The 20,458-nt window shown below is 45.6% G+C and overlaps 2 protein-coding genes across 3 annotated transcripts; one reads left to right on the top strand and one right to left on the bottom strand.

The window, feature by feature from the left end:
• Positions 1–211: 211 nt before the first annotated feature.
• hmgxb3 (HMG box domain containing 3) lies at positions 212–8,475 on the top strand. Of its 2 annotated transcripts, none has more exons than XM_076165008.1 (21): positions 212–405; positions 1,028–1,205; positions 1,288–1,462; positions 1,800–2,288; positions 2,376–2,468; positions 2,555–2,689; positions 2,822–3,069; positions 3,221–3,312; positions 3,400–3,480; positions 3,652–3,743; positions 3,826–3,921; positions 4,083–4,223; positions 4,449–4,762; positions 5,051–5,178; positions 5,424–5,555; positions 5,676–5,860; positions 5,943–6,165; positions 6,265–6,398; positions 6,782–6,901; positions 7,103–7,312; positions 7,511–8,475. In XM_076165008.1, the coding sequence occupies exons 2-21, from the start codon at positions 1,039–1,041 to the stop codon at positions 8,075–8,077; spliced, it is 3,822 nt and encodes a 1,273-aa protein (XP_076021123.1). In that variant the 5' UTR covers positions 212–405; positions 1,028–1,038; the 3' UTR covers positions 8,078–8,475. The 2 variants fall into 2 exon arrangements, with proteins under 2 accessions (XP_076021123.1, XP_076021124.1); XM_076165009.1 differs by having other exon boundaries at positions 1,024–1,205.
• A 1,089-nt stretch (positions 8,476–9,564) lies between these two features.
• On the bottom strand, positions 9,565–20,156 carry csf1ra (colony stimulating factor 1 receptor, a). The gene is made up of 22 exons (XM_076164941.1): positions 19,987–20,156; positions 19,575–19,714; positions 18,139–18,426; positions 17,652–17,939; positions 17,428–17,564; positions 17,181–17,346; positions 16,869–17,070; positions 16,443–16,558; positions 15,786–15,897; positions 15,066–15,265; positions 14,876–14,967; positions 14,655–14,781; positions 14,349–14,453; positions 14,030–14,140; positions 13,794–13,947; positions 13,585–13,670; positions 13,404–13,507; positions 13,074–13,196; positions 12,865–12,976; positions 12,667–12,766; positions 11,425–11,542; positions 9,565–11,065 (listed from the first exon to the last, which is right to left on the bottom strand). The coding sequence occupies exons 2-22, from the start codon at positions 19,627–19,629 to the stop codon at positions 10,892–10,894; spliced, it is 2,970 nt and encodes a 989-aa protein (XP_076021056.1). The 5' UTR covers positions 19,630–19,714; positions 19,987–20,156; the 3' UTR covers positions 9,565–10,891.
• Between the last annotated feature and the right edge of the window lie 302 nt (positions 20,157–20,458).

Here is a 20,458-nt window from a genome sequence, read left to right as displayed (position 1 = left end):
TAAATTAAATCATATTTAAACGTTTGTTTATATCACAATATAAATCGCTTTACTAACTCAACTATTATACAAAATATGGGGTAATTTAGCTCGTAATGTAGTTTCTGTCACTATAACCTGAAGGTACAGCGTTGCTTCCACGTGTCAAAAACGTGGTCTGTGATTGGCCCGTGAATGTTTATTCTGAGACTCGATTGGTGGAAGACCGTGGCAACCAAGCGCCATGTTTTTCACTAGTCGAGGACAAACGAAGATATTTCATGGTGCATTTATGGATCTTAAATTTCATATTTTAGATGGAGCACAGCGTAATGGCTGCATTATGTACCGCCGACACGATGCCTGACATTTTCAGTATGATTTGAAGCTTGTTTGGAGCAATTTGCGGAGCTTCGGGCTTGATAGGTAAGGCTTCAATAAGAAGGCACCTCATTGGATGACTCACTTGGTGTGCAGGCAGTATGAAGACACGCCATTAAACCTGCTGCTACAGCGGGGAAGAACCTACATGTTGCCTCAGGACTACACTGAGAAAATGTATTCCTATAATATTTAGAAATATTTGTGGTATTTCCTCTCCTGAGGGAGCGCAGGTCCCTACCTATTTCGTCTCACTTGAATGATTTTATTTGCATCCAATTTGACATCAGTGCAGTATGTTGATATCTTGGTTTATATCTCCTCAGGTGACACTGATGCATGACAAACATAAATCCAAATGAGGCTAATGCATATGCATATTCTTGTGCTTTCCTATTCAAAACTAATTATGTTTACATAGCCAGCACCCCTCTAGCATGGTGTCTACAAAAGCAGAATATTACAAGCTTCATAAAGAGGATTCTTTACATGGCTGTTGTTTTGGGTTGTGTTTGATTTCAATGTGCTCACTGAGTGTATGTTCTTAATACGCATTCTGGGATGATGCCTGGAATCTATAGTCAATAATATCCTTCTGTAGTTTAGTACATTCAATGGCTGAGTGCTGCATTCAAATTTTTAACAAAAATACTGTTCTTCAAGCTAGCCTCTTAACTCATGGAAACCATGGAAACCATGGAAACCATGGAGTCAGTGGACGTGTATGATGATGTCAAAGGGAAAGTCAAGGTCGAAAGCTGCGGCACGTTTATGGAAGTCACATCCCCCAAAAAGAGAAAGAGCAAAACCCAGGAAGATGGAATGGAGAAACCAAAGAAGCCCAGGTAAAGTACTGGACTGTCACAGTTATGTTCCACGGTTCTCATCATTCTCTGTTCTCTCACTCTGAACATCTTTCTGTTCTAGGTCTGCATATCTGTTATACTACTTTGATGTGCACCAGCTCATGCAGCAGGAAATCCCTAATCTGCCACAGTCTGAGATCAACAAACGCATCAGTGAGAGCTGGAAGAGGCTGAGTGTGGCTGAGAAAGCCTACTACCTGGAGAAGGCCAAGGCCGAGAAGGAGGGCACAGACACCGTAAGTTGTTCTTCCTCTCCATGCTGTTGTACAAATAAACATCACGCCTGATGTAACCATCTCAGTCTGAATAAACTGGAACATCCTGAAGGAAATGTCTTTCCACTTCAAGGAGGAATGTGAATTATATGTAATCAGTCATAAAGAGGAAAACTGTCATGTTTATGCTTCTTTAGATTCATAGCCATAGTTGTTCACAAGACACATGACACTTATTGAATTTTGAGACAGACATTGACCAAACTAGGACACTGGACTGACACATGATGACTCATAATCTAATAATCATGTAATAGTTACAACACAAATGGTCCTTTCTTCTGTGTTTGTCTCTCAGTCTTCATCGAGTCCTCCTGATGACCTGCCGGGCTTTCGCAAGATCCTCCCCAGGACCACTTATGTCGTCCTGTCAAAAAGCTGCTCCTCAAGTGAGCAGACAGGTGGGCTTCAGTCAGACCTGAGCGTGGGCTCTCTGGGCTCACCAGGAGAGGGAGGCACATCCTCCCTCTCCAAAGAACCCCAGTTCAGCCCGCTTGGTTTGGCGAGTGAAGTGGAGCTTGCCGAGGAATCCATCATCGTGGAAGATCTGGAAGAGGAAACGGCAGTGACATCTCATCTCCAAGGTATCCTGCTCTCCTCTACCTCTGCCATCTCATCCAAAGACCCGCCCTCCACGGTGATACCCATGATCACCCATGACCTTCAGAGCTCCTCTGACCTGACAGCAGATGGGATGAACCATGCATTTGTGGAGGGAGATGTGGGCAGGGCCATGGTGCAGCTTCAGGGGGAAAAGACACAGCTGGTCACCATCATACCAGCACAGGTGAGGCACATACATCCATCTACCAGGTAGCAACGGGCTTCAACCACTTGATTGAGGATAATTGGTTTGATTTGGCTCGGTCTACAGAAGCCCATGGCGGTTGTCAGCTCTGTGGGCCAGGTGATGATGGTCTCTGTAGGGGGCAGCATAGAGCAGAGTGCCAAACCTTCAAATAAAAGAGTAAGTATTCACACCATACCCTCATCCATCCTAGAAATGTCTTAATTGGGAGACATCAGCTGAAATGTGTCATCTTTGCTTTCCAGTCTGTGAAAACATACACCAGGAGAGGTCGGGGGAGGTGTCCCACTCCCAGCTGTTCATTTGTGTATGTCACCCGACACAAGCCACCAACGTGCCCCGACTGTGGGAGTCATCTGGGTGGGAAGTGGATGCCTGCTGTGAGTTACAAGCCATGTCTGCACTCCAGGCTGCTGGATGCAATATGAACCTCGACGAAAAACATCCACAGGCTCCAGGGATGAGTTGTGATTCTTCATTCTGTCATATCCTGGCTCTAATTGTTCCATCAGGCAAAGAAGAAGAAGAAGGAGAAAGACGAAGCATCGAAGCGAGTGCCACAGAAAGCTCAAAACAACTGTGAGGAAAGCTGCCAAGCCGCATTGTCTCCTGCTGGGGAGATGAGGGCTGCTGGCGCCGTCTCAAACTCCCCGAGGAGCAAGAAAGACGAGCAGGTTCAGCGACGGGCCACGAAGAAACAGGCACTTACAGCCGGAGCGCCACTAGAGGGCAGCAGCACCAAACTACAGACACAAACCAAGTGAGCGTCTAACAGTTACACGCATTGAGCCGTTTCTACTAACATGTACAGCGTGATTGTAGGGCAGAAACTGGACTGAGCCTCAATTGCAAATCAGCAGTCATTCCATAATATGTGTGTTAATACATACATACCTTGTGTTTGTGTGTAGATCAGAGAGAGGAGCAGCAACCCCTGACAGGAGTGGTGGCACAGAGCAGAAGAAGCCTGTCAGACCCATCCTCCCCGCCTTCTACAGCACAGGTGAGACGCCACACGCTCTTATTTCAGATTTAAATTAGGTTTGTTGTGTCATATTGATTAATATATTGACCTTATTTGTGTTTCTAGCTCACCCTTTGCTCCAGTTTATAACCGTTCCATCTGACGGCGGGAAACTTCAGAATGCAGTGAACATCAAACCAGCCATCGGTACATCAGCTGTTATTATTCTGGTCTCACTTTGAATAGAATGTGTCGCTCGTTACGTGTTGACGCTAACCACCGACCACCTTGACCAGAGTCACAGGAAGTGAAATGTTTGTAGGAACTGATTGAACATTTCAAGCGTCGTCTTTTAATGTGGTTGTTTTCTAACCGCAGCGCCTCGAGAGAAACTGTCGGCTCTCTCAGGTCTCAAGCCAAACACTCTGAAGCAGCTGGGCCACCCAGTCCCCGCCGCCGCAGCCAAGCAGGTTAAATCACACACACACACACACGCGGTTAGATAGTAAGACAGGTTTCCGGTTTCCTCACTCTCTGTATGTTTCTACCTAGGATTCCTCATCAAGCCAGCAAGTTGCTTCCATGATTGACAAGGGAGTGAACTATCTGTCTGTGGTTCCTCTCAAACAGAACACCGTCTCCAGCTTTGTCAGTTGACTTCTGTTACTGCTTCTATTTATGCTTTTTAAATACACATTAAATGACATCCTGACGTTCTAATTTGAGCTCAATTTGACTCTGTAATGCATTTCCGTCCTTGTTTGTTGATATTTGGGTTTGTCTTCCTCCCTTCTTCTTCCTCCTCTTAGAACTTGGGCCTGTCTACAGCGCGGGGAAGGGGGCGGTGTAAAAATCCATCTTGTGACTACGTGTATAAGAACAGACATAAACCCGCCATGTGTCCTAAATGTGGCTCGGAGCTGTCCCAGAAGAGCGCCAAGGGGACAAAGGTTAAGTGTCCTCCTTGGGGTTTTGTTGATACAGTAGTTGTACTTAGCAGCTGCATGTCTTCACTCACACATGAGCCTGAGCTCTCGGGCTTTTCGTAAATCAACACTGACTGAGAACAGACAGAGTTTTGTGTTTTACGTCCTCCCTTGCACTCTGTAGCTTCCTCTCTCGTCTAACTCACCTGTTCTCTCATCTCACACGGATTTCTCTCTCTTCCTCCTCAGTCCGGGGCTCTGCTGGATCCGTACCAGGCCCTGAGTCCAGCCCAGAAGGAGGTCCAGCGCCAGTCCACCCTGCAGCTCCTGCGCCGCTCCCTGGAGATCCCTGAAACCGAAACCGAGCTGCAAGAAACCCTGACTCTCATCGAGGAGCTCAACAGACTTCAGATAGTCTGGATTCAACCGGCCGATCAGAACACCGAGAGCAGCGCGGAGATGAAGACGGAGACGCTGATCGAGTCTGGGTGGCCCCAGTTTTACGAGTCGGCAGCGACTCACTGCGGTCTCTGTGGCTGTCCTCTGTTCAAAGGGGATCAGAGGTGAGGAGATGTAGGATGAGGAGCTGCTGCAGGTCTAAACTCATGTTTTGTTTCTTCTGTTTCTTTACAATTTGGCTTCCCAGATTCTCCTCTCTTCTATTTCTGAATAATGTGTGTGTGTGTGTGTGTGTGTGTGTGTGTGTGTGTGTGTGTGTGTGTGTGTGTGTGTGTGTGTGTGTGTGTGTGTGTGTGTGTGTGTGTGTGTGTGTGTGTGTGTGTGTGTGTGTGTGTGTGTGTGTGTGTGTGTGTGTGTGTGTGTGTGTGTGTGTGTGTGTGTGTGTGTTGCAGCACTGTTGCAGGACAGGAGGACTGCTGGCTTCTTACTGAGACACTGATTCAAACGGCCTCTCTCCAGCTCAAAGTGTGTCTTAACGCTCAGTGTTTGGCTCTGCACAGCTTCACCGACCTTCACCCAGGTAAACTTCACCAAGTGTTACAGATCTGTGTGTGTATGAGACTGTTTGAAGTGATGTCAGAGGACAGACGACGACAAATGACTTGAAATAAAGCAGCTTGTTGCTTCATTGTGACTGTAGATAACGTTACACACATTGTCCTATAGGGGGCACCATAATATAGATCTGTGCATAATGTTCAGTATCTTGGACTCTTTTTGGATTGGATTCTTTTTCTCATGCTTGGTGTGAATTTGTTCCGTCAGGTTTGTTTAACGTTGGGAACAGATTATTGGTGAGTATCGATCTGTTCCTGAAGATCAGAGCCAACATCAGACTGGGTCACTCTCCCTCTCAGGCTGTCAGAACCATACTGGACCACATTCCCAACCATCCTGGTAATCACCGCATTGATTTACTCCCAAACTCTCCTGCAGCTGTTTGAGTTTGCCTTTTCCAGTGTATTTGACACTTTCTGTCCATCTGTCTCTCTGTCTCTCTGTCTTTCTTTGTGTCAGTCCACGCTCTGAGTCCAGAGGAGTCGTCTCAGATTCAGGAGCTTCTGCTGAGTGGCTACTGGGCCTTTGAGTGTCTAACAGTGCGCGACTATAACGACATGATCTGCGGCGTTTGCGGCATCGTGCCTAAAGTGGAGATCGCTCAACGCAACACACACAACGTGCTGGAGCTGAAGAATGTGGAGGTGAGGCATTAACAGGAAAAATATCAATAAGTCCAATCAATACGACTGCGACCACACACTTGTGTTGTGATCCCGTCTGCAGTTTACCTGGCCTGAGTTCTCCGTGTCGGACGAAGTGCACGTCGACGACTTCTGGCTAACCATGGAGAGTGAAGCCATCGAGCAGGCCGCCTTCCCCGCAGACATCCCCATCACGCGGGTAGACGCCTCCATCATCGCCCCCTTCATCCCGCCACTCATGAGGAGCCCCACTGTCATCAACACGGAGAAAGACAAGGACCTGTCTCACACACAGCAGCCCTCAGGTACCGGCTCCTCCCAAAGTAACCGACGTGTCACCGGACCGCATGCCTGCTACACACATGACGACAATGATACAAATGTAGACGCAATGACTGTTTCAGGAGATCCGTCTGCGTTGGTGCGTCTCATTCATGAGGGCGAACTGAGACTGGACAGGATCGAAGAGCACAGCGAGGAAGAGCTCAGAACCATACTGGAGCGCTGCGGGGCCAGCTTCACACACGGCTCCGACAAGGTGTGTGTGTGTGTGTGTGTGTGTGTGTGTGTGTGTGTGTGTGTGTGTGTGTGTGTGTGTGTGTGTGTGTGTGTGTGTGTGTGTGTGTGTGTGTGTGTGTGTGTGTGTGTGTGTGTGTGTGTGTGTGTGTGTGTGTGTGTGTGTGTGTGTGGCTTTTATTCTTGTGCCCACATAACATGAATGTAGGAACAAGCACACGTGTCGTTGCTGTGGTGAGTTCTGGGTCTGTACAGCTGGAAATCCCCCTATTCAGTGCCTTGCTCAATGGCAATTTCCGCAACGTGATTCTGTTTGAGAGAGCGTTTCCTCATTCGTCCGTCCGTCTGAGTTTGTGCCCTCATCTGTTTCCTCTAACACGCTGGTGTCCTCCTCTCCTGTGTTAGAACGAGCTGCTGGCCTCTCTCGTCTCCTTCTACACACTCGTGCACACTGGCGTCTCCACGGCGCCACAGCCGCCTCCACAACGCACTGCTGGTAAACTGTCCAAAGTCTGCCCCCACAAGGTAACAGCCACGCATCACCCATAATCTGACATGAACCCCTGGTTGTGTAACGTCACATAGAAAGCACTTAATAAGTACACAAACTACCGGATGATTCCATCAAGTATATTCCACTCTGTTGTTCACTGTTATTCACAACTTTAAGCTTCTCAAAATGTTAAGATCTTCCTCAAACTTTCTCACTATTGGATCTCTATCCAGGTGGTGTGTGGCTCTAAGTACATGGTGAGGGGAGAGACGGCTCGAGACCACATCGACCTGCTCGTGTCTTCTCGCTACTGGCCTCCAGTCTACGTTACTGACTGTGCCCGACAGGTGGCGCTGTGCACTGACATGCAGTACCCAGAACTGGCAACCCAGATGTGGGGCAGGAACCAAGGCTGCTTCTCTGACCCCTTTGAAAAGCCAGAGGTGGGGGATACAAATGTTTACAAAAATGTATACAAATGTAGTTTTTAATTGAATCGTTATGATGAATTAAAAGATGAATCTGTTTTATTGTAGTGAAGGCTTCAATATCGACTGAACCACAGATTTTATGACATCCATTTTTGTAATGACAAGGTGTTCTTGTTATTATTTCCTGTATCTCATTTATTTGTTCTTCAGTTTGTGTCCTGTGCAGAGCTGCAGGAGCAGCCGTACGACGCTGAACTCTTCTCAGTCAGGGAGAACCAGCAGGTCCACCCCATCACCAAATCTCCCTCTTGTTGGCTGGTGCACCCAGCTGAGGCAGCTGACGGCCAGGAGCTTCCTGCTCCAGATCATCACTCCATGGTCCTCTGCAGAGACCTGGAGCCCTACGTCAGCCTGGTGGCAGAGCTGGAGCAAAAGAACAAGAAGGATGAGGAAGAACAGAGCGACGCCACAGAGGAATCGGAGGTCTCCTCCTCAGTGAGCCGTGCTCAGAGTGGACACGTGGTTTTCAACAACGCGGCCTATTACTACCTCTACAACCGTCTGGTAGACTTTCTGTCCAGCAGGGACGTTGTGAACCAGCAGATCAATGAGGTGGTGAAGGCCTGTCAGCCTGGTCAGGTGGTGATCCGGGATGCTCTGTACAGACTGGGAGTGGCACAGATCAACACGGAGAGAGAGGAAGATGAAGACACTGGGGTGGAGGGACAAGAGCAAGACGGAGGGACGGAAACTACAGATGAGGTTGTGCTGCTATAAAGACAGATGAGGGAAGCAGATCAGTTGTAACAGGTTTGACTCATTACTATGGCTGCCAGTAAAGACGCTGAAGGTTTGCAGCTCTTTCTCTTCTTGGTGACGCTGACTGAAAGTATGTAAACGTGTTGACTGACTGAAAGAATGGAATACAGTATAGTAACTTGACTTAAACAGCTCCTTTAATTTGAGGTATTTATTGACTTTTTATGGCCTTTCTGAGACATTTCTGCGTTATGTTTTGCACTCTTACCTCTCACTCGCCACTTGTTGCCTTTTTGGTCTTGTTTTGCAAAGTTGCGATCAAATGTATATCTGCTGATTTTAATGTATAGTAAAAGCTGTTTTCAATCATGTGATCTTCTCCTGTTCCATTCAGGTGTGTGTGTGTGTGTGTGTGTGTGTGTGTGTGTGTGTGTGTGTGTGAGAATAAACTGCATCAATGCCAACACAGTGGTATAACACAGGGGTCTTCAAAGCTTCTCGCTCTTACCTTGTCCAAGATATGGACCTTTTTACTAGAATGCCCCATTTGATCCATGGTTACTATGACATTTTTGTGACAAGGGTGATCACTGCTGAAACCTGGGACTGAACCAGCGACATTAAGATCTTGAGTCTAACACGCTCCCAACTGAGCTATTTCCTCTATTTCTCTTTCAATCATAGTTTCAGTTTCATCACTTCTCTAGTTTTACAAAACCATGACTGTGGGGTCAACTTTTTCACAATTTTCTTAATATTCCTGAATTTGCCCCAAATTCACACACAGTGATGCCATTGCAGTCTAGATGCTGTGTCTGAAATTTTATCTCTATAGCTCCTTCCATGTCCAAGATCTAGGCTTTTCATGTTTCTCTAGTTTTACAAAACGATGATCGTGGGGTCAACTTTTTCAGAATTTTGTCAATATTGTCAGATTTGCCCCAAATTAACCCCACGAAATGGTGCAGCAAAGGAGCCTAGTGCCATATAGATGATGTGTTTGTATTTCTAGGGGTCTCGCTCTTTCCTTGTCCAAGAACTGGGCCTTTTACAATCTGTCTGTTGAAGACTGGTATAACACACTGATTTCACAATTTTATGACTCATTCATTCATTCATTCATTCATTCATATTTGGCCTATACTCAGTCAACATGTAGTAGCAGGATGAAGTAATAATATGATGGACTTGGGGAACAATGGCGACACAGTGTGGTTTTTTCTCTTATAAATGAAACTGCGTCATGGCCACATATGACATTAATGGTTGATCAGAGAATGATGGGTCCTACTAAAGCACAAAAGGTGACAGTATTTAGCTGTGGGATCGACTTCTCTACAGAGTTTAAGGTTGTGCAATGTTGTGGGAATGGAACAGAAAGAAATGCAGATTGGGCATTATCCAATCAAAAATAGGAAGTGAGGAGTTATCTGAAGGTAAACATGGGGGCGAGAAATGTCAGACGGCGCCTCAAGTCTCCGCAGTATCAAGTTCACAGCAGAATCTGCAGTCATACAGTGAGCCTTTATTCTCGCGTCTGCGGGATTCAGAGATTTGATTTGCAGATTTTTACATTGATTTCCTCACTTGCACAAATACAACACATTTGAAATGGAATATTAATCTACTAGTGACGATTACTCGCACTCTACATTTCAGCGAAAATAAAGATCATTCTTGATTTACATCATGAGTTATATACATTACCATACAGACATCTCACACAAAAGTTTAAGCACATTTGAAATTCCTGAAGTCACAAAAATATGCAGTTTCATTTAGCTTATACAGTGTGTAACTCTGAAACCTTCATACATTTGGCAGTGTAGGCTGACTGCTACATATAGACTATGAGTGGAGCTTACACCATAACTCTAGTCTAAGGGAAAAGGGATTTCATCGTGCCGACCAAGAAATCAAAACATTAACAATCGTGATTTTCTAAGAATATCCTTCTCGGTTCAGTTTAACCCTGTCACGAATCCATGAACTACGCTGGTTGTTAATTGGACTTAAGTGTAGCGATCACATGTTGCTACCACCTAACGGATACTGTAAATGTGTCACAAGGAGAAGAACTGTGACCGAAACCCACAAGAGAACACAATGTGATGATTCTTTGCCTTCTGCTCGGTCGATTTCACACATTTAGAACCAGCACAGGCGAAAACTGTTGAGACTTCAAATTGAGGGCAATTCAGTCGTTTAAAAAAGAACTTAACAGCATTGAGAATCTAAATTCCTGGCATGCGTGTCGTGCCTTTGAGCAAGTGTTACCACAAATGTAATTTAAAAAAAGAAAGAAGCAAAGAGTGAATGGGAAGTGAACCTGCTGAAAAAAAAGTGGCTGAAAGATTACAAAAAAAAAGTACTTTATTCTGAAAAGGCTTTGTTAAAGTAACAATTTAGACCATTAATCTCAGAGAACATTCTCAAACAACACACACTGTCTATCCTCATATGGACATAAGGTAAACTGATTTCTGGTTAAAACTCGAAATAAAGACACATGGCGTGATCTGTAGAGCGGTTCGTGTGTGTGTGCGCGTGTGTGTGGTCTGTTGACATGTTTCCTCCTTTCATGTCTGAGGTCGGTGTTAGACGTGGCAATTTTGTGTTGTCATGGTCTGCGCAGAGGCGAGTCACATGCCTGCCGCAGCTGCTTCGTCTGTCACAAAGCAGCTCTGAAGGCACAACTCAAACTCTGCAAGTGTCCAGCGGGAGAACAAGGAGTCTGACCCTCCATCCCAGGTGTCTAAGTCATCGTTGTTGTTGTTGTTGTTGTTTTTTAATGCTTCCCGATGATTGATAGATTGATGGATTGATAGGCTTTCAACAGAACTGGTAGTTGTTGGTCTTCATCAGAGGGTGCTCCTCTTCCTCGTGGTCACAAGACTGGTCACAGGGAGCTTCGCAGCACTTGGGCTCATCACACTCTTCACCTCCCATGACCTGCGCCTCCTCCTCCTCCTCCTCCTGCTGCTGCTGCACATTCTGGTAGATTAGCTGTGGGGAGGCATCATCAGGACGGTCAGACTTGATAAAACACATATCTTGATTTGGGTTTCGTCACTGCAAGCATCAACCAATGAGCAGAATCATTATTATCTTTATCATTCAACATGTGGCAAAGCAGCAAGTATTCATCTCCCAAGGCTTTGGTGAGGCTTGTTCCGTCCTTTGTCCTTTATTCGTGGGCAAAACAACTCAATCTGTTCCCTTTTTTAGGCCACTTAAATCAAAAAGAGGGTTTCTGATGGTGTATAATCCTCCTTCACATAAAGACAGTTTTGGCTCATGCACGGCTGGCTGAGGTGTGTGTGTGCGTGTGTCTACTACCACTGACCCCAGCTCCACACACTCACCTGCTCCTGCTCCTGCTCAGGATGATTGAGAAGTAGCCTCCTTATCATCTGACTGATCTTACTGAAGGTGGGACGCTCTGTGGGCTCCAGATTCCAGCACATCTTCATGATGGCGTAACTGCAACGAAGGTGAAGCACACGGATTTGTTTGAAGAAGAAACACCAGCACAAAAACATTCTCTGTTATATCTATTTCTGGGGTTGAATTAGACTATAAAATGTATTTCCACAGATAAACGGCTCAACCCCGCACTGTAAAAATGAGAGTCTGTATTAACAAACCAGGGGAGGCTTATGGAGGTTGTGACGCAGTTGGATAAGAGAGACTCCTTCATAAGAACGCCTACCCCTCCGGTCTCATTTGGCTGCCGTGAAATAGCAGTTACATGGGTTCCGAGCTTTCAGATCATGTGGCAAACAGCCATAACTGGGGCCTGACTCACAGCACAACAACAGATGATTAGGCCCTGACTCAGTTTCAGTCGCCTGTGTTTCCACTGTGAAGTTATTCCGAGCGGAGAGAGGAGATGTTCGGGGCTCTCTGAGATCCTGGGGAAGACACTCTCTTTATTGTCCGATCGGTGGGTTACCTTACGAGGTCACCTCAGATGCAAAACCATGAACAGGAGCTTGTTCATCATCAGTGTTATGAGTGAGTTTAATATTCAACATTCACTGGTTGATGTATAAAATTCCGGTAAAACTCAGTTGATGAGGACAAATCAAATTTAGAATCAAATGTTTGCAAGATTTGAATAGGGGACGTGTCCAAAATACACACACACACACACACACACACACACACGTATTGGACTCTGATTTCTGTCCGGAAACATGGAATTAATAGAATTCCGTCATTCATAAAGAGTTTTGGTGGTGAATCAGTTTATTTTTTGTTGATATTAAATTCATCTTAATTTATTTCTTTGTGGTCGGTTCAAAGCTCGGTGGCTACTGAGAAGAATGTTCACGCTGATGTGTGTCACCTCACTGTGACGATTAAAATTTCGCACAGAATTATGGGAGCTGTTGTGCACCGACCATGCAGTTGTGACCTCCCACATGCCGTAACAGCCCAGTTGTGCAACGTAGAAAACGCGAAACAAAGGATCATTTTAAAAGAGGAAGTCAGACGAGGAAACGCATTGCATTGCTGCGAGGTGAAACTTGAAACATGTTAAAAGTGAATGAGTGATTCATCTAAGTGTGAAACAGGCTGAGCTGCTTATGTGTGTGGCTTACATCTCAGGGGGGGCAAAGTCTGGTCTGGACATCTGGTAGCCACCTTTCACCATTTTGTAAAACATGGAATCCACCAGCATGCTTGGGTACGGGCTTTTGCCTGAACGAGGGGAAAATAAATACGTTTAAAGGGCGAAATTATAAAAGCATCCAAATCTAAACAGAGAAATGTAAGTCTGTGTGTAAATGTCTCCTGACCCATAGAGAAGATCTCCCACAGCAGGATGCCGTAGGACCAGACGTCGCTCTGCACAGTGTACACACAGTCAAAGATGCTCTCTGGAGCCATCCACTTCACGGGCAGACGGGCCTTCACACACACAGAGGTCATGAGGTCAAACAGTGTTCTCGTCTCCTGCACAATAATGTTTGTCTTGGATAGAAGCGGTCTGGTGTATCGTGCTTACGTTGCCCTTCACCACGTAGTTGGAGTCGTTCATTATGTCACGTGCCAGGCCAAAGTCACAAATTTTGGCCTCTCGGCGGTCCGTCAGCAAGACGTTCCTGGCAGCCACGTCTCTGTGAATGCACTGCACGCACACACACAGTTAATGCATCAGATGTAATACATAATGGAGTGTTGTAATCAAAAACACTGACTACACCCATTTATGCCCAACTACATTTTCCACCATATATTGAAATTCCCAAAATGTCCTCTCCTATTACAGTTTTACTTCTGACAGCAGCATTACATCAGCTGCCTCATGTCTGTACAGTAGAGTGACATCACTCACGTTTTTGGCAGCCAAGAACTCCAGGCCCTGAGCCACCTGATTGGAAAACCTCAGCAGGTCCTGAATGCCCAGAGGCCAGTCGGCAGTCTGCTCACACACCGAGTCTAGAGGAAGATGAAATGTTTGCTTCAGGACAATAAGTGATGGTCGTTAATTCAGACATGCAGTGAAAGAATTTTACCTGGAGGTAATTCCATATTTGTCTGTTGGCTGGGTCTCATCTCCAAGTAACTGCTGGCTGACGAAACACTGGAGATCCCACTGTCACTGAGAGAGAGGGAAAGAGAGAGAGAGAGAGAGAGAGAGAGAGAGAGCATATGATTTGTTAACGGATAACAGAGGAAACGTTTCACTAATTGTTCATTTGCCGTCACAGCTTTGATGATTCACCTTCTGATGAACTGTTTCTGAGTGCAGACGTTCTTGTAGTTATTGGACGTTTCAGGAATGTCCATAACAAAGTTCACAAACGTCTCAGCCTTCTGACGGAGGAAGTTCAGGAGGTCTCCCAGGCTGCAGTACTCTGTGATCACAAGCACTGGACCTGATGGAGAAATTAAATCTCTTTACTCTTTGGTTTGGATTTTGGGTTTTTTGACCGATAAATGAGAAACATGTTGTCTTACCGCCACATGTACAGGCTCCCAGCAGATTGACGATGTTCTTGTGGTGTCCCAGGTGGCTCAGGATCTTCAGCTCAGACATCAGGGCTTCTCTTTCATCTGAATGCGCCCTGGCTGCAGACACAGTTCAGAGTGTAAACAAACACAACACTGCTGTTCAATACACAACTGCTCACATGCTGTCAACAAATGTCTTGTGATGTGTGTGAAATGAATGCAGATGCTTTGAAAGCCTAAATCTGGAACATCTCCTGCCACTCACTCCAGCTCTTTGTGTAAACAAGGCCGTCTCTTTTAACTTGAAGGTCACAGGTCAGCTCACCTTTTAACATTTTCACAGCCACACGCATCATATTGTCGTCTTTTCCGAGACCAAAGGCGGTGGCCTCTACGACCTTTCCAAAGGCCCCTGCACCCAGGATCTTTCCTGGAGGGAGATCATGTCAACTGATGCTTTATCTATATAAGTCCTGAGTAAACAACTAAGTTTGGTTACAATAGACTGATTCATTCACGAGATGTAGCACAGAATGAGCCAAACAACAAAGATGAAACTTTTTTCTGGTGTCCAGGTGTTTGACACTGCAGAATTTTGTCTTCAAATTGTTGGAGTCAGCGTTAAACAAACCTAGCTTGAGCTTGTCCCGTGGGAATTCCCATTTATCGTTGTAAGGCAGCTGTGTGGGATCGATGAAGGTGTAGTTGTTCCCATCTCTCGCTTCGATGATCTTCCATCGGATCTCATACCTTGGTTTCTGAAAACGAAAGTAGGAGCAAATGATAGAGCAACAACAACAAAAACATTAACTGATCATATTGTTTGAAGTGTTCCATGCCAGTGCACTTTACCTGCTTGTATTTGTAAAACAGAAAGACTAACAGCACCAGGAGGATGGTCAGAACTCCTGCTGCTCCGATCAGGATGGTAGTGAAGCGTTTATCTGCTCAACCAGACAAAGAAAACATAATGAATCATCCAGCAAGCGATTATGTGGCTGACAATCCGCTTTTACAATCCACCAGCATCTTCATCACTCACCCGACACCTCCATGGCGAATGTGTCACTGCTGACCCCGGCGAGGTTGAAGGCCACACACTCCACCGTCATCCTGCGGCGTGACACACCCACCGTGAGGACGCTCTCCACCGCCACGGCCCCGTACTCCTCCCTCTGCACCTCCACTGTGGGGGCCTGCAGGGGCGTGGCCATCTGCACGCCTGTGGTGTTCTCAGAGCACCTGCCACAGCCAAACACACCCCCATATCAGTGGCCCATTAGAGATACATGCTGTTGATGTGTATTTATAGCAAAACACGACATGACTGACATTCTGAAATGTTCTAAACTATCACTAATAGAACTAAATCTTAACATTTTAGTGGAATAATCTTTCCACTGCTGTGGGATTATTGATACAATCCACTTATTTGGGGAATTGAGCGTCTGCATAAAGCCGATTGTGGCAGTGGAATGGAGTTGATTTCTCCACACTTAAGTGTCATGTGATCCGTTTTCAAACAAGCACTTCAAACAAAGAATGCTTTGATAGAAAAAGTAAGATTTTAGCAAGCAAATATTTTGCCCCGTTCTGAATCAAATATTATAAATACTCTTATTTCTGTCACATTAAATATGAATTTCTACAATTTCACTGCTTATACGATTAACTGGATCAAATTGAAGCTTCAGCATTAGGATCAGATTTTTATGCTACATTAGATTGAATAAGTGTAGTTCTTAGTTCTAAGGTGACTTACGTGGATCTTATTCCAAAACACTGGTACCAGATGATCCTGGGTGCAGGATAACCAAATGAAGTGCAGGTGAGAGTGGTGATGTTCTCCCATCTCACCACAGCTACAGGTCTCTCTGTCACACAGAAGAACACCCACAATGCACCTGTTAGTGATGTATGCATCACCCTCATTCCAACACACTTATCCCTCGTCTGAAAACCCTGTATTATTATCCTTATTCAGGTTATTTCAACACTGTGGATAATGTGTTGTTGAACAGGTCTATGGATGTGTCTGCACGCTGACCTTGATTGTGCAAACAAAACAGCTCCTCAGTCATATTATTTAGTCTTTGGTTAGATATTTATGGCCCCATAAAAAACGTAAAAAAAACATGTAGCTCTTTGTATGTGGTCATAAATTTCGTGTGAGATTTGTTATTACTTGTTGAATGGAGGCTTTGTAATCCTGCAGTGAACTGAAAGCTGCAGAAATCCATCAGATAGAAACAAACCTTAAACAAAACTGCACTTATCTGACATGTCATTGTGATAAAATGCTCGTCAATTTAAGGTAGACTTAAATTGACGAGTTTGATGTGTGTTCCTTGTGTTGTGCCCTCTTTAACACATATGTTACATAAGGAATGTTGATAGTGTTAAGATTTCAGTGACTTACGATACATTTGGACTTGGAATGTGATGGAGGCATTAGACAGGTGGCTCTTGGCGTAGAAGGTGTACTCTCCCTGCTCCTGGGCGTTCATTCTCTTCAGCTTCAGGTTAGCATGGTATCTTGGAAAAGAGGAAAAATATCTTTAAAACAGAGAAAAGAGGAATGTCTGTAGAGTATATGACTAATTATGTGGTTTGAACTCAGACAGTTCCATGTGCATCATCACCAGCGATCAAAAAAGGAGAACATACGTCTTCCCTATAACAACAGTTTCACGACTTGAGGAAATCTGGATTTAGAATGCAGAGACAGCATGTTTCAAGTTCAGAGTCGCTTCCCCTCCATGGATAGATCTGAATGAACTTCTCTTTTTTTTCTACTTATGTGTTTGGGACGGTTTGTTGTCCTCCTGTTGCCTTAATGTTGTACCTGTTGTTGTAGCGGATGAACTTGTGCTCGTGCATGGACGTGTTGGGAGACGTGGGCGTGTCCCATCTCTGCTCGACAATGTGGGGATACGCCTCCACGACCACGGTGAGCTCCAGGTCTTCACCCTCGTTCACCTCCACAGACAGACCGTGGTGGGCCAGCTTAGGGGACAACTGGGGCAGCATTCGAATGTAGGGCTTGTCTGTTCAAAAGAGTAACATCATTTCAGATTATTGCAATTTAGCAGGAAATGTCCCCAGATTTTCAGTCTCAGCAAGCCGCCTCATCTGGATTGCTGTTTCTGTGTCTTACCAACAACCAGCAGGTACGTAGTTGAACTGTTGACGCCTGCTTCATTGGTACCAATGCAGGAAAAGTTGCCTGTGTCTCCGAGATCCACCGCAGGGATGGTCAGGATGCTCTCTATGTCCAGGCGATTCTCTCCGCTAGAGCGCACCTTCTCCTCAATGGTCGCTTTCTGGAGAGGAGGACATGAGCAAACGTTCAAATAGCAATTGTCGCCGTGGTGAAGACAATGGCTAGGATTTCTTGCACTGACCGATTTGGTTTTGTATCTCCACGTGACGTTGTAGTTGAAGTTGGGATTGTGAGTGGTGCAGCGGATCTTGAGCTCCTCTCCGACAATCCGAACATATTCATCCGTCTCCAAGAAGACGTATGGAGGGAAACGAAGCTCTAGACCAAGAACAAATCATATGTGAATACAAAACTGGATGCACTCGGGTTTCGACTTCATAAACATCTCTGAAAGTCTCTCCTCACTTTGAATGACATTGATGGAGAAAGCCTTGGAGGTCCTCTCCACGCCGTTGATCCTGGCCGTGCAGACATAGTCAGCGTTAAAACTGGGGTGCAGACTGCGGATGAGGAAGCCTCGGTGACGGTAAGCGGTGAAGTTCATTCCTGGCGGCACTACGGTGCCGTTGTCCATGCGTAAGCCCAAATCTGTGGCTGCTGGATTGGTCAGCAGGCAGGGCAGCATGTAGTCCTCACCCTCCTTCTTCACCACCCGCAGGGACGTGCTGCTGGTCCAGAACAGGCGGTTTGGATCTAGTCAAAGTAGGGATGAAGAGCATGTTTTATATCATGAAGAATGAAGAAAAAACACATCAGTCCTTACAAGCAATGACTAAAATCTTTCACTGCAAATCTAAAATGAAAGAGAATCTAATGAATTGATCTCAAGTCTTTGGGACAACTGAGACAACTCTGCATTAGGGAGGTAGGATTCTGATTTGGGGAAGCTCACCTTTGACATACACGTGCACTGAGGCAGTCAGGTTCTGCTGGTTTGGGGCAGACGTGTGAAAACACCTGTACGTGCCAGTGAACTCCGCAGAGGGATGATCCACCTTAAAGGTGCGGACGTTCCCGTTGGGTTTGGACAGGTAGCGTCTGTGTTTGATCAGCCTGGTTTGCCAGTTGACGGGTCCGTCACCTTCACACCTCAGACCCAGAGGAGTACCAGGGTTGACCACCACCTCAGGACCCGTAACCACCTGAGAGTTGAACTTGATCACAGGGCGCCGCAATGGAACTGTGGGTGGAAGAATGTTTCAGGAAATGCAGTAATATGAGGAGAGAAGTGACCGAAACTGGTAGAAGAACCAAGCCTAGTCTATAGAAGAACAATGACCGAGCCTCTGACACGTGTTGATTGACCTGATCTGATCCTAATCAAGAACATTTTAAGGAGCCATCAAACATAACGAGTCAGCCATAACTTCAACCAACTTTAACTTTAGGTCTGAGATCCTGAGAACCTCCTGTGGACCCTGTCACTCAATTGTGATTTCCTGTGGGAATTTCAAAGCCTTTGGAGTCATTGTCTCATTCTCCCCTTAGACTCACACTCACGCATTTAGGAAAGAGAGTTTTACAGCCTTTGGTGTTTCTCGCGTCTGCTTTTGATGACGTTATCGCTGAACAATGCTCTCTTTGAATGTGGCTAAAGAACTGGTAGCCTGTGGACACGGGAGATCTTTTACATTTATGCTTGTCTCTGTCCAATCAGCGTTTTCTCTCTAAACATCCTGATGTGGCGCCAACATAAAAAAAACAGTTGCATTTCCCTAAAAGTCCATAGTAATGATAAAAAATCCCTCTTCTTGATGACCCCAACTCCAATTTACACATTGCATCACTGGAAAGCAAAATCAAAGCCAACAACAGATGCTTTTATCTCCTTCAATGCAAATACACAAAATTGCAATTTCATGCACAGCAGCTGATGCCCTTGTATCTGCTGCAGAGGACAATCCCAAAACGACAAAGGAACATCACAAGAACGACCACAAAAAAAAGCTCATGATGCCTCAGACAATTGCTCTGCTCATTAGACACAATCGAGCGTCAGATCTCCATGTAGAGTCGCACCACTGCTCAGTGATTTGGTGCCATGAAATGTGTGATAAAATCAAGAATGCAAGGAGGTATTTTTATCCCTTTTTCTGGCTGTTATATAAACAGATAAGACAAAACGTTTATCTCATCAGAACATTACATCGCTTTTGTGATTAAACCACCCAGCATTAACATAACTTTCACACATTTTGAATCCACATAACATCAGTTTTTACTTCTTTCTAATGTAAAAATAATACAAAAGTATCATTCAAGCTGGATTTCAATGCAAAAATATGTTGTGTGTAACAGAGTGCTGTGTTTTGGTCAGTCAGGCCTTACCTGAGGCAGCACAGGCCACCATCATCCCCAGCAGCTGAGCCGTACAGGGCCACATCCTGAGCCCCACCAACGCCAGATCTGCGGTGCGAATGTTGCCGGTGCGTTTGTGTGCAAGAAAACACTCTTGTCTTGATCTGCGGCTTGGAAGAGAGAAATGAAATGTCACTTACACCAGTCAATCACTTTGTGGTCATTCACCAGTTACCATGTAAAGATCAATCCGCATTCTGAACACTCTGACACTCTATTCAGCATTAGAAATAGACAAACTGACTCTTAAACAATATGAGAACTTCCACTTTTCCACCAGCTGAGTGAGTCAAACATCCACTAATAAAAGTAATCAAACCTTAAACACATTAAATTTGCTCTAACAGTGGGGACATTGTTGGTTCATGTCCAGTCTACTGACCTGCAGAGATCTTTGGTTCAACAGAGGGTTGGAACGACCTCCCCGGCGTTTCCAGCATCCAGCGCTGACATGAGTCCCTTCTTCCCTTTCTGCTCGCCTCCGCCCTTCTCCCTCCTGCTTGTGCACAGCCTCACAGCCACCAAAGTCTCACAGACAAACATGAAATCTGTGAGGCAGCAGCAAGCAGAGGGTGGAGGGAACTGTGCACAGGGGCGGAGGATCAGGAAGGACATCATGCTCAAAGCGTTAATGAGCCAGTGCCAATTTGCCACAGAAAGGGTGCAATTCTCCCGAGACATCCCTGGAGGTGAGACTAATCCCCCCCCCCAACAAGAGCTTAGGGACTGTGGTCGAGGAAGGGGGAGGGGGAGAGGGGGGAGAGGAGAGTGAAAAGGTGAAAAGGGTCCCAGAAATCTGACCTAGGATTGAGAAAAGCGTGTGTATGTGTGTGTGTATGTGTGTGTGTGTGTGT

The sequence above is a fragment of the Genypterus blacodes genome, unplaced genomic scaffold, assembly GCF_046128005.1.
Source record: "Genypterus blacodes isolate CSIRO-AG114 ecotype Tasmania unplaced genomic scaffold, CSIRO-AGI_Gbla_v1 ptg000139l_1, whole genome shotgun sequence".
Lineage (NCBI taxonomy): Eukaryota > Metazoa > Chordata > Actinopteri > Ophidiiformes > Ophidiidae > Genypterus > Genypterus blacodes.
This window is presented reverse-complemented; position numbering and strand designations above follow the sequence as displayed.

Excerpts from the sequence above, each read along its gene's own strand:
- hmgxb3 (XM_076165008.1), top strand. The coding sequence starts at position 1,039 with ATGGAAACCATGGAAACCATGGAAACCATGGAGTCAGTGGACGTGTAT. Across the intron at positions 1,206-1,287 it reads GAGAAACCAAAGAAGCCCAG|GTCTGCATATCTGTTATACT; the intron begins GTAAAGTACTGG and ends TTTCTGTTCTAG. Across the intron at positions 3,922-4,082 it reads AGAACACCGTCTCCAGCTTT|AACTTGGGCCTGTCTACAGC; the intron begins GTCAGTTGACTT and ends TCCTCCTCTTAG.
- csf1ra (XM_076164941.1), bottom strand. The coding sequence starts at position 19,629 with ATGTGGCCCTGTACGGCTCAGCTGCTGGGGATGATGGTGGCCTGTGCT. Across the intron at positions 14,782-14,875 it reads TGTTTTACAAATACAAGCAG|AAACCAAGGTATGAGATCCG; the intron begins GTAAAGTGCACT and ends TTTCGTTTTCAG. Across the intron at positions 13,948-14,029 it reads GGGAGCCTGTACATGTGGCG|GTCCAGTGCTTGTGATCACA; the intron begins GTAAGACAACAT and ends TTTCTCCATCAG.